The 17,045-nt window shown below is 26.6% G+C and overlaps 1 protein-coding gene across 1 annotated transcript; it reads left to right on the forward strand.

Moving 5' to 3' along the window:
- The first annotated feature begins 1,411 nt into the window (after positions 1-1,411).
- On the forward strand, positions 1,412-13,840 carry LOC111027465 (F-box only protein 32). Its single transcript, XM_022305847.1, has 8 exons — positions 1,412-1,731; positions 2,161-2,214; positions 9,298-9,389; positions 11,806-11,858; positions 12,041-12,227; positions 12,293-12,465; positions 12,532-12,788; positions 12,875-13,840. The coding sequence occupies exons 1-8, from the start codon at positions 1,601-1,603 to the stop codon at positions 13,071-13,073; spliced, it is 1,146 nt and encodes a 381-aa protein (XP_022161539.1). The 5' UTR covers positions 1,412-1,600; the 3' UTR covers positions 13,074-13,840.
- The last annotated feature ends 3,205 nt before the right edge of the window (positions 13,841-17,045 follow it).

Raw genomic sequence — 17,045 nt, forward strand, 5'->3', positions numbered from 1 at the left:
TATTATGTTTATAACTTATAAGTAAGTAAATATTTACATTTTTATAATTTCAAATACATCGTCAAAGAACTCTATAACGAGTATAACGGAATAGATTATTAAAAATAATTATTATTATAGATTCAGAAAATATTATTTAATTTATAATGAAATGTATCTCCTAAGATATACGTCGGTGATAGGGTATATTATTGTATACCTAATGTTTAATATTTATAAATTATAAGTTATAGTCCTATATGTAGTATATTGTATTATTGTGATATAATACATACCTACATGGCTTAATAATTAATGTGAATTTATCTACTAATATAATTTAATATAAGTAAGACAGTATAAATTATACACCTATGATAGTACGCCGCATTATTTTGTAATTGTTTTGACGTAGACGGCATATAGTTGATCATCTGTATGATATAGACAATAGTCATGTACAATAAACTATAATAGTCTACTCTGTCGTCCCACAGATTATATTTATATTAATAGTAACATTTTATATTATATGGTTGTACTGTAATACAGTTACAGTAAACTGTATAGTATATTACTGTTAAAAATATTTTTAATCGCCCATTTATTTGTTTACGTAGGTAATTATTATAAATTATAATGATGTAATTGTAATAGACAGACAGAACTGCAGTTGATTTAAATGTTGCTTAAATATATTTCGATTGCCACATTTTGAATAAAATAACTGTAATAGTGTTTATTACCTTTATTTTTAAATATTATTTCGTAAACAATAAATGTTTTGAGTCTTTCCATTTTATAACAGTAAATAGCTAATATAGATAGATACCTATCTATTGTTACATAGATATTACACAAATCAAAAATCAGCAGAAAAAAAGTGTTCACACTGTTCAGTAATCAGTCATACACTCATATACTAGATCACATAAATCATAATTACTAATTACTAATTAGCCAAATAAGCAATGCAGCGCACTCACGTCTCTCATTGATGATACATATCATAGATTATTTAACACTAGTGTTTATACTATGGTCTACAATAATATTATCTAGAATATTAATATTGTATTTTTAGTTAATCATAATATTATATTATCTCAAGTGGAAAGCTGTGATTTAAGATGTATGTACAGTACAGGTATAATATACGTAAAAAAGTATATTATGTAGATTGTATTTAGGTACATTATTTTAAATCGCGGTGGGTACGTAATAAGAACCTACTAAGTATTGAGTAATTAAAAAACGTACTCCGTGTTTACGTATTGCGTGGTTATCAGAACATCAGCTTACGAACCACCGGGATTCGTGTTGTTTATATTTTTGTTATTAAGCACACTGCGCATGTGCAAAATTACGTTTTGTTATTATTTTGATACTGCGCCGTTGTCAGTTCTCTCAACTCTCGAGTTTCTTGTCACTCTTTTCTTTTTTCAGTCTTTGTTCTCATTTCGTGCGGTGTAGTCGTACGGACTTGCAGTTCATTCTCAGTTTTTTCTTCTAAACGACTTTATTCCTAAATCCTAACATACAAAATATATAATAGTATTGCATTCTGATTTACACACTCGCCTGCAAAAATATAATTTGTCCATTACACAGTATTATTATAATGCCATTTATATCGAAGGATTGGCGATCTCCAGGGGAAGTATGGGTGAAAACAGAAGAAGGATGGGAAAAAAAGAAAATCCTGGAATGCTGCAATTTTTTACTAGGACAACAAGATAATTTATTGACCAGGTAAAAATGGTAGTATATTTACGAAAGCTTAAATGTGTGTGGGTAGATACGAATGAAATTTAAAAAAAATAGGTAACTAGTTAAATTTCTATAAAATAATTATGCCGTGACAATATCGGCATTATTGCATCAAATTATAGTCTAAATGAGGTACCTAGATACCTTTTTTTTCACTTTGGAACCGTCGACGCCACCGGATTAGTTGATGACATTACGTCCGCGATTTCAGAAATGACAGAATTTTCTTACACAGCTTTATAGTGTAGGTACACCACTTACATTGGTCGAATCAAGTTGTTTAATATTTTCTTTTCAACCATTTACATTTTATTTATGTCGTCTATCTAGTATAGGTACCTAATTTTATTTGGTGAAAAGTATTCTTATAATTCGACATCCAATACTTAATATAGTTATACTATTTTTCAGATATTCTGTTTCTGACCATACTGACGTAGAGAAGACTGATGATATTGATAACTGGTAAGAAAATTGATTTTACCCACAGTAAAAATATACATTATTCTCTATATTATGTTAAAATTTATTTAGTAGATATGGTATACCCATATATTATTATCTACTAGAATTACGCCCCCTCCCCACACCTCCTTCAGATTATTATTTCAATTTGTGCTTATCTCATATGATTACTAAAATTATTTAAATAAAAATAACAATATTATTAAATAGGTACAATCATTTTATCTAATTTTAGGTATCAGTATAATTTAAAATAAACACGCGACTGTTATCTATTTATTATTTTTATTGCAATTTACAGAAAATTTACAATTTTAATGTATTTTAAACGCAATTAGTAAATAGAATAATATATACATAATAATAATATTTGATAAATTAATTTTAATACTTAAACTAAATTGATCTTTTAAATTATAGCTGATCTATCAGTTTTCATCTTATATGTTCAAAAGACAAAAAGGGCCATCCAGTAGTTTCCTTTCAAAGTTTATATTAAGATCATTTTCCCAATATTTTGTGATAGAAATTTTTTGTAGGAAGGCCAGAAAGTAGAAATTTATTAGGGCTACTGCAACCTTAGCCCTCTTAATTACGCCGATGTTGACATGTATAATACATATAATACATGTAAACAAATTTATCGTTTACTTCAAGGACGCTATTTGGGGAAAGTCAGGGTGTGCACTCCCACACCCTTGCAATTTGTATCAATAATTGGTCAAGATGATAATCGATAAGCCAGAGGGCCTTGGAATTGTGAAAAATGGTGAAATTTTTTAACTCCCTGGGGCATTTGTGTACAAATGAATGATTAATGGGAATTCTGATGCAAACAGTTTTTGACAAAATGTTTTTTTGTGCACTTAACGCAAAACTGTAATATCGTAGATATTATAAATTCTCACCAAATGTTTATTTTAGCATTTTCTTTATAATATGGTATAATTTTTAAAATGTTTTGAGCGATTTGTATAGACATTTTAAATATTAGTTTTAGGATTCTATAAAGTATAAACAATATTCTGAACACCGCTATTATACCTATTACCTATCCCTGTTGTGTCCGTGCTCCGTCTGTTAGTTAGTTACCAGTACAATAAGACATAATAAGTACATTTGTATAGTTATGATTCTTGTCTTTTGATATTAAGATATTAATTTATTGTCCGTTGTTAGTATAGTTGCTAACTATATTGTATATAGCTATAAATTATGATTGTTTTGAATCTTACAAAATACGTTTAGAATCCTAGAATTTATGGTACGCTCCCTGTTTTTCTATAAATGTCGATACAAGTGTTAAGATAATAATGCTAATTCGTTAAGATCTCAACAAAATTTATAAATTGATTTGTTGTTAAAAATATATTAAATTTAAATTTTTTATATCTAAGGCTTCGTAATTCAATACAAGGTTGTTTTTTGTAAGTATATTTTTGTATATTGAAACAGAAAAATATATAGGTACAATGCATTTTCTTTAGACATTTGAAGTTCAAATTTGAATGCCATTAGATATTTAAATGAAGAGTAGAATAGTGATTTTGTTGTAAATCGTAATTTGTACCTACATATTATTTGTGAGAACTTGAAACCTCAACGTATATTATTATATTTTATACACACGATGTCATTTTCAATTATTGCCACTTATTGCCACTTATTGCCTTAAAATTATAGACAAAGGAAAAAAGAACCAATTTATTGAATCTATAATAGCTAACAGATACTTTACGAGTTAAATTACGAATAAAATATATGTTATATATAATGTATTACTCGAGGTATTACTTTATTGCAGGATTTTTTTAATAGCAAAATGTTTTACTTTCTCGTCGGTTTTTAAATAGCTTGACAACCATTATACAATATAATATGCGAAAGCGATAAGTATATAGGACCTTAGTAAATAGTTATAAATATAAATTATTCGAACACTGTTGAAAATATTGATAGAAACACTACAACGCTACTTCGTTTAAAATTCATTTCTGAAATGTCCACACATCGGCGTGTATAGTTAAGTAGTTGTTTTTTATACATTGGTAATTAAAAATTTAATTATGACTGCAATAATATTTGCATTCTAAAACTATTTTTTGCCCATCATTTGCTAGAGATTTGATAAGACCTGACAAATACCTAGGTACAATTCTTAATTGTTTTTTTTTTTCACTAACATTTTGAAAACTTATTAATTAGTAAATATAATATTATGATGTGTATTATTTAAACCATATAAATGTGGCATGATCATTTTGAGCTTCATAAATGATATTGTCATAAAAATTTTAAAAAATTTACTAACAATTAAACGTAAAATCAATTTTAAAGATAGATCTACTAGGTTGAGTTCACTATTACAGTGTGTATAAAATATTCATATATTATAATTATATACAGGGTGGTTTACTAATTGTGCTCACCCCTACCTTTTCTTTTAATAATAAATTTCAATTTGGAATTATAAAAAATTATCAATAAAGTTGATATTTTTTATACCATTTAAGGAGTATTACATTTTAGGGGTATTTACAAGCATCTATTTTTCAAATGAAAAAAAAAAACATTTTTTACTATAAGACGTAAGTCAAGTCGTTAACAAAATATATTTTTGAAAACTGTGATGTATCTATAACAAAATTCAATAGTTCAGTTTCTGAGAAATTAAAATGTATAAGAATAATAGTCATTAAAAAAAAAATATATTTTTATAAAATTATAAATGGCTTGTAATAGGTAGGTATTAAATGTATTGTATTTTTTATAGCTGTGCTCTGAAAATGTTATCAAATTATAAAATGCTGTTAGATTAATATTAATTACTAAAATGTCCACTCATAAAAGTCCCCATGTCTTCCTTAACTATTATCATGGACCTATATATTATTATCCTTAATGCAAAAAGTTGAATGGCTGAAAAACTGCTCGTTTGAATTTCGATTTGGATACATCAATATTTTCAAAAAAGTGTTCTGCACTCTATTTAACATTGTACAATGTACAGGAAAAAAGGCGATTCTCATTTGAAAAACAGAAGTTGGTACCAACAAAGAACACTACTAAATGTCATTAAAAAACTTAATTTTTAAAAATATGTTTGATACATTTAACAATTCCAAAGATAAGAATTTGAATAAATTCATCATTAAATAAAAAAATGGCTATGATCATGTTTGGTGAATCGCCATGTATCTATTGTATATAATATATTAATATTATACTATATATTGTTTAATATAATTTATTTTTATTTATTCTTAACTAAATAACAAATATTTTCTAAAGCTATTTAAATATTTAAAAATAATCGAAAATTATTGCGTAAAAAACTATAGCTAGTTGTATATCACTTATCTCTATTGTTATTGGTAGCCGGTAGGCATACCATGTATTTCTAAATTTTTTTATTCGCATTATACAATTAATAAATACGAATTTGAGTATCCGGGATGGATAAAATGAATACATTAAATTTAAAGCTTTAAAGAGTAAACAAAGGGATTGTGATGTTACGAGTAGGCTATAGGTACCTTATGTTATTTCTAACTGCTGCGAGTGTCTTATACAGGTATGGGGTTTTTACTGTATTTAAATTTCTAAACAATTTTAAATTATCACTGCATATTTTCACTGGATTTCGGATAAGTAAAAAACTAAACAGTTAAGTACATAGTATTTCTTCATAGGGGAAATGTATGTAAAATGTCCAAAAAATTATCAGTTTCAGGCTAATAAACTATTTTTGGGTAACCTAATCCTCTATACTATATTCGTAATATATTTTTTTTATGTTATAATTTATTATTGCTTTCAAAATTCGAATAATAATGGATTGTGTCGGAATGACCGAAGCGGGACGAAACTAGTGCTGCAGTATAGTGCGTGACACACACATTTCAACCAAATAACTTTTTTTGTTAAATGAAATTGAGTGAATTGGCCTGATATCAAACTTGAAGTTAAAAAAACATAATATGTGTTTGTACATTAGCTTTTTGATGATATTTCAATTTTTCTTCGATATGCAAGTGTTTATAAATTGTAATTTTTTACATACTTATATCTCGCATACAAATTGAAATGTCGTAAACAGCCAACATACAAAATATGCATATTATCACTTTCTTAACTTTAAGTTTGTTAATCTATTCACTGTAGTATTAAAGATAACAACATAAGATTCGTTTTCAAACAAATTTGCTATACCTATGTATTGGGCGTGAGTCAGACATAGACAAGTAATAGTGCACTGACATCCTTTTAATACATTTTTAAATAAAATAAAATTATATAGGTATTAGGTACTAAACATAAGATTGTAAATTCAAAAATAAAAAAGTAAAAAAAAGGTACCAAATATATGCTGTGTTACATGAACAATCACTAAACATTTAATTATTCAATAGTGAGCCAATGATCCCTTAAGAGAACGCTATACCCACATGTGTTGTCTCCGCCTTACAAGAGCGTAACGTATCACATTTTGCGTTCAGCAGATCACGTTTAGCTCAGTTAGCTTAAAAATTAGAGTGAATTGACCTCTTATTAAAATTAAAGGTAGTGCTTCTCAAGGGTTTTTTATTATATTTTAATTTTAAAAAGAGTTATGAGTATTTAAAAATTGTAAATTATTTGTACAACTTAAAATACTCATAACTCTCTTTAAAATTAAAATGTAATAAAAAGCTCATGAGAAGCCCTCCGTAACAATCCTACCTTTAATTTTAATAAGAGGTCAATTCACTCTAATTTTTAAGCTAACTGAGCTAAACGTGATCTGCTGAACGCAAAATGTGATACGTTACGCTCTTGTAAGGCGGAGATAACACATGCGGGTGTAGCGTCCTCTTAAATTTTGTTTAGTGACGATACTGAAGCATGCGTGATCGGTTCATTCAATTTCGGTGAATTATTAAAATTGAATAATTAATATTTTTTTTTCACGTAACCCCCGAAATAATATGTAATGTAACATATTTAGTTATTCCTATATTTCGCATGAAAAAATGTGTTTGGAAAAAAAAATTGTGCTCAAAAATAATTTATAAATATATAATGTACGTCATAATATTATGTTCTTATGTAACATTATGTTCTTATAATCTTATGTCTATGTTATGTATATGTTGTGTGCTCCTATTATATTCTGCATCATTTAGTGATTCGAACGGATGAATCTCTTAAATGCATTCATAAAAAGAATGGAAACATTATAGTGAAAACAAGAATAGAAATAGGTACCTATGTGTAACGAAAATGGATACACGTAACATAACTTATATATCTGCCACAGAATTATACATTTAGTATACACGCAAGTAGTTATTACACACATACGACGTACAATAATGTTACTGTTGTAGTGTTGTCTGTTTCTGTATTTCGCATGGGTACTGAAACATATCATAGGAGATTGTTAGTGTTCCAGTTATGTAACTGTTGGTTTGTAGGTAAAATAATAATTGTGTAAATTATTCATGGAATAGTTTTTTTAATTATAAAATTTTATTTTACTTTAATTTACAATAATAATATCATCTACGTTTAGATATTAGTTTTACAATATAGAAATTGAAATTTAACTTAAATAAAGTTTATAATAATTATTTACTATGTATACTAATTTATACTGTGCTATTTTTGATAACGTATTTATTATTATTTAAAATTAGAATATTTAATCTTATCAAAATGCTAATCCTTTTTTGTATATAAATACATAATTAATAATTTTTTAAGACAATTGATTTCTGACATGACAAACTACGACAGGCAACAGTATCTTTATCATTTATGCTACACTTTTTTTTAAAAATTAATGTTCTAAAATCACTCTTAAAATAGTTTGTTTTCAATATGTTAATATTCACATTTAATTAATAATAAACTATAGTGACTAACACTAATACTATAGATTTAAGTACAAACTTATGAACATCAAATTATGTAGTTCAAAGTGTTTGCAAATGTGTAACTCACTATAACTGAAAGCGTAATACCTTATTTGTATCCAAAAATAACTTCTGATACTTAGTCTTTTACCGGTTACACTTTTGATCTAAAGTATAATTGGCTGGAAGCCATTTGCTGAAGTATGGCGTTTTTTAGACGTAATAAACATATTTGGATGACCTCCAAAACTTAAAAACATGTCCAGCTATATAGTATGCAAGCATTTGTTTTTTTATAAAATTAAATTATATCATAAGAAGTTTTTGATTGTTGTTTATGCAATCTGATTTTAAATTTAGAACAAAAGATACAAATTTCCGTAAATATTTTCTATATTAAGTACAAAATGTCTCATCTGTAAGTTATATTTTTATATTAATGGGTCTGGAATTGTCTATAATTTTGAATTGAATGTATTGTAATGCTTAAACTTTGGAATTCAGATCTTTACTTAAAGTACTTCTCCTGTTATAGAACTACTCAACCACCTATTTATGTAGCTGAAACGAAACAGCTAAGAGGGGTCTTATTTATACAGCGTTTTGTGAGTGGGCGTTTTTAGTGGTTCCAATATTTGTCTGCTAAGAAATAATAATTTATGAATTTTATTTTATAAATATAATAATTATAATAATAATAATATGTATTTTATACAGTTCATTTGAAATAATAGTATAAATGGTACTGCTAGTTAAATATTTACAATGAAAATAACCTCGTCATAAATTCAATCCTTGTGTTACACTAAAGGATTTAACTTTTGAATTATGATTAAAGTATCTAGGTTTATAATTATTTATATTATTTAATACCATAATTTATGGCTATTAATATATTAAGTTATTTAAATACTAGGCTTATTTATTTAATGTGTTTATAATAAATTGTAATACCTACAATAAATGTAATATTAAATAATGTACACTGTGGACTATATTTTATATTGGCTCATCATTGTCACAGTTCATTGCTATTTGCTGTGTATTTAACCGTTATACAAGAGCACAAGGCTATTTTAATTGAAAATTTTTTACTTTTATGATGTGGAGTTTAAAAATACACATATTTTTGTTCTTAATTAAGTAAGCATATTTTTGTTGTTATGTTTGTGTATATTTTTTTTAGGAATGAAGATGAAAATTCCGAGGAAAAAGAAAACAAAGGCTCTACTAACCATTTTAAACGTCCCAGAACTAAATATTCTAGTGAAAGTCAGTGTAAGTGTTCATTATACATAAATATATAATACACATACATACATTAGAAATATATTTAGTTATATTAAGAAGTGCTGTAATTCAAAATTCTGAATACTTATTAATTATTACCTACTAACTAGTAATTAGTAATTACTCGAGTAATTTCTTATTGTGGGTATTCATATTTCATATTTCAGATGTGGAATAAAGTATTATTAAATAATAAACAAATAGATGCAAGCAATTTGACCTTAACCATGTGAGGTTATAAATCACAAAGTAGAGTACTTAACTACTAAAGTGACTCATTGGGCGAATGGCCTAATTGTGTATTCATAGAATATTGTTTGTTTTGTTTTTACAAAAACAGTGAAATAATAAGATTGGCCATATTGCCAATTGCCACAGTTCAATTATACTATGTTTAGCAAATCTAACTGCCTTTGTTAGATATTCATCATTTATGTGTAATTTTTTTAATAATTTCTTTTAGTAGTTCCTCTACTTCTCCACGATTAGATACAGACAGAAAAACCCCGCTTCTTATCCTCTTAGGGTATAAATATAAATATAGGTATGAGGAACCTATTAATGTATGTCGATATCACTATATCAGTGGGAACTAGGTTGTCCTAATGGCTATTGACATTATCTGTGGTTGGTACTTGGGTGATAAGACTTTAAGAGGAAACCTAGGGCCTTGGGCAGTCGTCTCAAAATCAAATTACCAACGGGCCATATGCCATATGCCCATATTTATAGTTTATACGTAAAGTGTTCGCGGGCAAAACACTTACTTTTTTACTCATCTTAATACTATTCCAAAATCAATAAAATAAATGAAGACAACATTTATTTCTTCTACCGATTTTAATTATTTTAATTTATGTATTACTGTATTTAATATAGGTATTACAAATATGTAGATATTAATTTTGTTGTTAAATAGTTATTTATTTTTATTTTCAAAAGTGTTGAAGAAATAAATGTGTATTGCGGGTCACACTGAAATGGTTCGCCGGCCTCATGTTTAAGACCTCTGGCCTAGGAGAACATTATAATACAGGGTAGAGTATACTGTACTCTGTAGTCTGTACACTGCCATACTGGGTATCTCTGAGGACAGTAAATTGTAATTTTTAATCAAATAGTAAATTTATGTCAAATAGTTATACATTAGCAGCTTATAGTTTATATTCAGTGATCATTTAAGTGTTCAACTCGTTATTTAAAAAGTTTGAACTTTTTTGAGCATATTTTTTTTACATAACTTGTGACTTGTGTCATTACAAAACAACATATTTGCAAAAAAATAATACATTTTATTTTTTATATTGTTACCTATCGTTTTGTAAGTTTTTACTTTTTTGAATGACACCATACATTTTTAAATTTTTTATTTAATATTCCGATACAGAATTAATTCTGAGCATTTTTATCTACAAAAGTACTAAGATACCTAAGTAAATCGTTAGTTATAATTTATAAGCATTTTAAGTTTAGATAAGCGGAGTAAAGCGGTACAGGGGAAAATTGTTATCCACTCTTCCGCTTATATAAACTTTAAATAGGTGTACGGAGTGGCCGAGTGGATAACGCGTCGGTTGCATCGCGCACCGTCGCCGGTTCGAACCTCGGTCACGGGCGCCACTTCTCTCCGGGCAGTCACTGGTGCCCACTAGAAATTCTGCCAAACAAAACACGTGTTCCGTAACCCTACAGTCCAAAAACCCTACAGTTCCAAAACCCTACAGTACCACTACCTACAGCTAATGGCATCAGTTGTCGAAGCTTAAATAAAAAAAAAAAAACTTTAAATATCATTAACTAATAAGTGATAAGTTATGATTTTCTAATGAACTACTTCTCCGAATTTGTATTTTTGTAAATTGAAAATTGAAATACTCCAAATAATATTTTGTTTCGGAATAAAAAATAAAAAATATACCTATGGTGTCATACAAAAAATTAAAAAACTTAAAAATTTGATAGTAAAAAATAGTAAAAAATATTAATGTTGTTTTAAAAAGGCAATCAAATAATATAAAGGAAAATTAAAAAAAAAGTTAGAACTGATATAATTTGTAGGTATTGACTTTTAATTTGTATTTAAATATATTTTGAGATATTCAATATAAATATATATTTTATATTATATATTTTAGTTTATATTTATGCAAAAGAAAAGGAGGAAATTCCCCTCGCAAAAATATGGTGGAGGGTGGTCGGGTGGTCAACAAAAAACATTCATCTTTACCATAGATAATGTAAATAATATAACATGTATCTCAAGCGGTGTGGAAAGGGTTGGTTCCATGTACCCCTGTGGTGACTTGGGAAAGAGGAGATCAAAACTATTTGGACAGAATATCAATATCTATGTATTATGTATTATTACTTAGTACTTACATAACATACAATCATTTTCTTTTAGATGATGGTGTTATCCAGCCTCATTGTCACATTACAATAAAATGTACAAAAGAGGTAACAATAATTTGCATTACATACCTACCGTATTATAAATAATTACCTAAGAACTTACATAATTTACTTTACATTTCTTCATTTTATTTTTTTTAAATACATACTTCAAAATTTTTCCCTTAAGTTTTTACACAAATAATTGTTCTTATATAAATCATGTGTAAAATTATTTAATATTTTAGATTGCAGGGTTTAATGGTTTAAGTGAGGCACTCAAACGATTAGACTTTCGTTCTGCTGTACACGATGTTCGTCGTTTTCACTATATTTGTAAACTTCTTGATCTCCTAGTATCTCATAGACTAAATGCATTGTCTGGTTGTGCTCAAAGGGTCCTCTTTAATATAATTGAAGAAGTTGCTCACCAAGGTGAGTGTTTTTTTAACAATTATTGTTTCTATATAATTATCTTAAATACTTAAACTGCTTTTTAGTGTCTCAAAGTCAACAAAACAAACATATGTTGGACCGTCTTTTAGGACAACTTCGTGAAGTTGTTGAATGTGCTTGTTGGGGCAGACCACTGGGATCAACTATTTTATGGGAACAACACTTGACTACTATTAATCGTATTCATGAAATAGCTGATCAAATAGAAATTCGTCAAGTAACATTCATTTTTATACTAAGTTTAAAAATAAATGCTGTTATAAATATTTGATTGTAATTTTAGCCTGGTGATAATGAAGGACCACAATTTGAACAACTTCCAGAGGAGTGTGTTCGTGAGGTTTTGTTACGATTAGCTGATCATCGGGATCTGGAGCGTTCAGCACATGCATGGGGAGTAATGGCACGTTTAGTGGATGAATTACGTATTTGGCGTGAGTTATGTCAATTTCACTTTAGTCCACGTCAAATACAGTCTGTGATTGATATCTCACCGAGTACCAGTGAAGACTGGCAGCTTATATATCACAAGTTAAGAAAGTAAGTTAATCGTATTTAAATATTCTTTCATTCATTAATAATATTTCAAGGATTCGGTTTATGTAAGTACTAAAATATAATTTTAGATGTTATGGATTACGAGAAGAATATGCTGAAATGATACAGCTATGCCGAAATTGTCGATGTTTGTTCTGGAATAGTATTGGACATCCATGTATTGCAGACACTGATCCTCATTTTATGGAAAAACTTGAAGATGTTGATAAGAATTCATTGTATGTACCTATACCACCACAAGCTTTTCTTAAATTTTTTTCACTATAAGATCTTAAATAAAAATGAAGTGGTATTCAGTCTGTTAATACTATGTAACTAGAAGTATAATTATAATTTTTCATTTGCACAATTTTATCTCTAGAAATTTCACACTTATAGAATAGGTATGTTATATTTTATTAAAAAATGTAAAAATTAAATGAAAATGTGAAATTTAATACATGATTATAATAAAAGCTGAAACTCAAATCAAAATTTATTTATGTATTCAAATTTAAAAGTTATTAAATAAAAATAAAAATTATTTTTCTAGAAAATAAATGCACATGATAGGTAACTTAGCGTAATTTAATATACTTTTGAAATGTATATATTTTTGACAATCTTAAAGCACACAGAGTTGATTATTAAACATTTAAATATTTAACATAAGGTAGGTAGGTACCTAATTACATATTAAATTTTCAGTAATAAAATGTCAAAGTGAAATTTAATTTTTCCTATACTTCCTTTTATTTTTTTCTGTGAAAAAACAACTGATATTTTCTAGTCATATTTGTTTAATATATTATTATTATGGCTCCATCCATTTAAACTAGTTAGGTCTTGAAGTCAAATACCAAATAACATACTTAAAAGTTGAATTACATATTATTTACTATAAACATATTTGGTACAAATGTACAATCATTACTTACTTATGTTGATGCACTAAATATTAGTATTCAAAATTTTTATGTATTGATTCATTAAACCTAAAGTAATATGTATAATATTAATTAATATTCATTTAATTTCTGACATTTTTACATTAAAAAAAAAATATATATATTTAAGGTTTCAATATTATTTTAACTAAGTAAACTTAAATTATAATAATAGGAATTATGTTTGAAATACTAAATTCATTTTTCAAAATGGAGAATTTTTTTTTTATCTTTTGGGGGTGAATAGTGTTAAATTATAAAATATATTATAAATAGTATTAAATAATAAATATTAATGCAAATACAAAACAAATAAATATTCATTGGTGATAATTATAGATGACCTTATTTTTAATAAAATATGTGATATATATATATATTTTTAAAAACAGACAACTGTTTTATGATTCATTTTGTATGTGTTCTGATATATATGTAAAATACATTTTTTTTCATTAAACGATCAACATACCTACAATGGTGTCTGTAGAAATTTGTCGAGAGGGGACAAAATATTTTCACTCTTCAATTTTTTGTTTCACTATCCGATTAGTAATAACATATGGTTTTTGTGACATGTTTTCTTTCACAATATAGGTAGGGAATATACAAATTATTTATGAAAAACCTTTATATTTTATATTACACAATGATTATGACAATTTGCCCCCAAAAAAAGTCTAGGGTAACTGCCCTTACTTGCCACCCAAAACCCCTTGATTAAACCCTTGTAACATTAGACCTCTAGGATCTTTAATCTTTTTAAATTACATTGTTTAACAGTATATAATGTTATTGATTGTTTCTATTTTATTAAAAATATAATTACACACCATTATAGCTATATATGACATAAATATATTTTTGTAGTATTAATATATAATAAATTATTTAGTTTCTATAAAGTATATGATAAAATATATCGATCTAAAATCACTTTAAAGATACAATTTTACATAACAATTTACAAGCTAAGAGATTATTTTTTATTAATAAAATGAAATCTTTGCCAAGTTATTTAAAATAAAATATTTGTTTATTTTTTAACTAAAAAAATCATATAGTTTATATTACCTATATATAATCAAAATGTTAAAGTTAGAGATTGGATAAAATCATATATTAGTGAATACTATATACTATAATATTTAAACAATTCATTTTATGTTACTATTGTTGTTTTTCTTAAGTCTTATGAATTTAACCATAAAGATTCAAGATTTTTAAGGTAGAAATTTTACTGTATTAATGCAAAATCAAGGGTTCTAGAAGTTATGTGTGAAATATACTGACCCGTATCAGAGTCAGGCCTTAAATTAGTGTTAGTAACTACTATGTATTGATACGTATCTAATTTTTCTTCTTAAAAATCTTGATATTATATTAATGGGATCTTAAGTTTTTTGTAAAAAAGTCATTTCAAACAAGTTAAAGTGTAGATTATTTTTAGTGCGTTTCAAATTTAATTTAAAATAGATACTTAGAAAGCCAAGATAACTAGAAACTACTGAACTAGTAGTTTAAATAAATTCCCTTTTTCCTAATTAGATTAGGTTTAGTTTATTTAAGTATACACATATTTTATGTCATACATTTATAATTTGTTAAGTGGTATAAGTTTAATTTTTGTTTTTAAATTTCTTTTGAGATTAATTTTTTGTAATGAAACATTTTTTTATTTTGTGTTGTGAAAATGCATTTGATTTGTGATTTTAATTTTAGTGATTATTGTTTGTTGTATGTGATTTTTTATATTTAATGGGTACTTAATTTAGCAGTCATATATTATTTTTATTACTTTAATACCTTATGTTTTTTTTCTCTTGTGATGTCTTTCTATTTGTTCTTTATTAATAGTTACAGCTAAATTAAATAATTTTTTATAGTTTATAGTTTGATTGGGACACGCGTAGGTGGTGTACAATAAAAATTACAAGTTCAATTGTTAATGGTATACAAATAAGCTTCTAAATATCATACAGTTTCATATTTTAGTTGTATTATATATTTATATACGCCAACAGTTTTATGCCATTGTTAAAATTGTTGTTAAGTATACTTTTGGGTTTTGCCTATGTTTAATTTGTTATTATTTTATAATTAAAAACAGATAAATGTAGCTTGTGAAATGAAATAAAATGTTAATTAATAGAATTTAATTTTGCTTATGACTTTCAATATACCTTCCCACTGATTCAATTAGTTCTTTACAGTTAGACTTATAAAGTAGGTACCTACTTAGCTTTTAATTTATTCCTAAAGGCTATAGGTAGAACAAAACAAAAATGTTAGCTTCCTTGTGCTTTATTTGAAATTGAATATTTTTCTGTGTTTTATTCAGTACTCAGCAGTATTTGTTCTGCACTGAATAACAAATCTGCTTCATAAGAAATGTTGGTCTTCTCATTTCAAGAAAAAATTTCGATTTTGAAATGACTCAGCCTCTTACATAAGTTATATCATGTGTTGACTGTTGATGACCCTATATTAATAATTGTCAACCACTAGGTTAAGGTTTGCTAAAAATTGCTTAGAAAAAGAGAATGATAGGATAGGATGTTATTAAGTTAAATTTTTTTAGCATATTTTAAATGTTTGTTTTGAAAGAATTGGTATTTTGATATTTTACTGTCCAACTGTTTTCCAAAATAATATTACAACAATAATATGTTTTTTTGTAAAAAATATATATGGATAACCATTAAATAGTGTATTATTATTTATTAGGGAAAAATAACTAAGAAAATCATAAAAAAATCAGTGATATGTTATGTAATTCTTTGAATTTTTTTTCCATTAGCCATATTTAATAATTTTTATCAAATGATTAAGCACAATATTACATGGTACTGGTCTGGATAAAATATCAAAAATCAATTTTGAAATGCATATAAAGAGTTAGGTGTGGCCTTGAGAATATAATTTTTTATATTCTCGAAATTATGACACGATAATTGATTGCTGCTTGATCGTGGCCCTGTCAGGTCGTGATGTAGGTTTGGGTTGAGGTATCTAGTGAGAAACATAAGTTTCATATGAAACAACACATTACACAAACGTCAAACACTTTATGAGGTGTGCAGGGCCGGTTTGGACGAATTCGGCCCTCCGAGTTTTCCGTACTTTACCGGTCGACTTACAAACTGGCGGTTCTCGACCTCATTTTTTTTAAATCACTTATTAGTTATTGCTATATATAACTATATAGTATACAAGGTACACTAATCTTTTCTAAACGATATCCCATACAAACATAACAAAGAGTACCTACCATACTACGGTGTTGTATTACATGAATTAACAACATTTTTTA

The sequence above is a fragment of the Myzus persicae genome, unplaced genomic scaffold, assembly GCF_001856785.1.
Source record: "Myzus persicae strain clone G006 unplaced genomic scaffold, MPER_G0061.0, whole genome shotgun sequence".
Taxonomy (NCBI): Eukaryota; Metazoa; Arthropoda; class Insecta; order Hemiptera; family Aphididae; genus Myzus; species Myzus persicae.

What these genes read in the sequence shown, in the direction of transcription:
- LOC111027465 (XM_022305847.1), top strand. Translation starts at nt 1,601, where the DNA reads ATGCCATTTATATCGAAGGATTGGCGATCTCCAGGGGAAGTATGGGTG. An exon ending in ATCAAATAGAAATTCGTCAA is followed by an intron (nt 12,466 to 12,531) that starts GTAACATTCATT and finishes TTGTAATTTTAG; the next exon opens with CCTGGTGATAATGAAGGACC. An exon ending in ATATATCACAAGTTAAGAAA is followed by an intron (nt 12,789 to 12,874) that starts GTAAGTTAATCG and finishes ATATAATTTTAG; the next exon opens with ATGTTATGGATTACGAGAAG.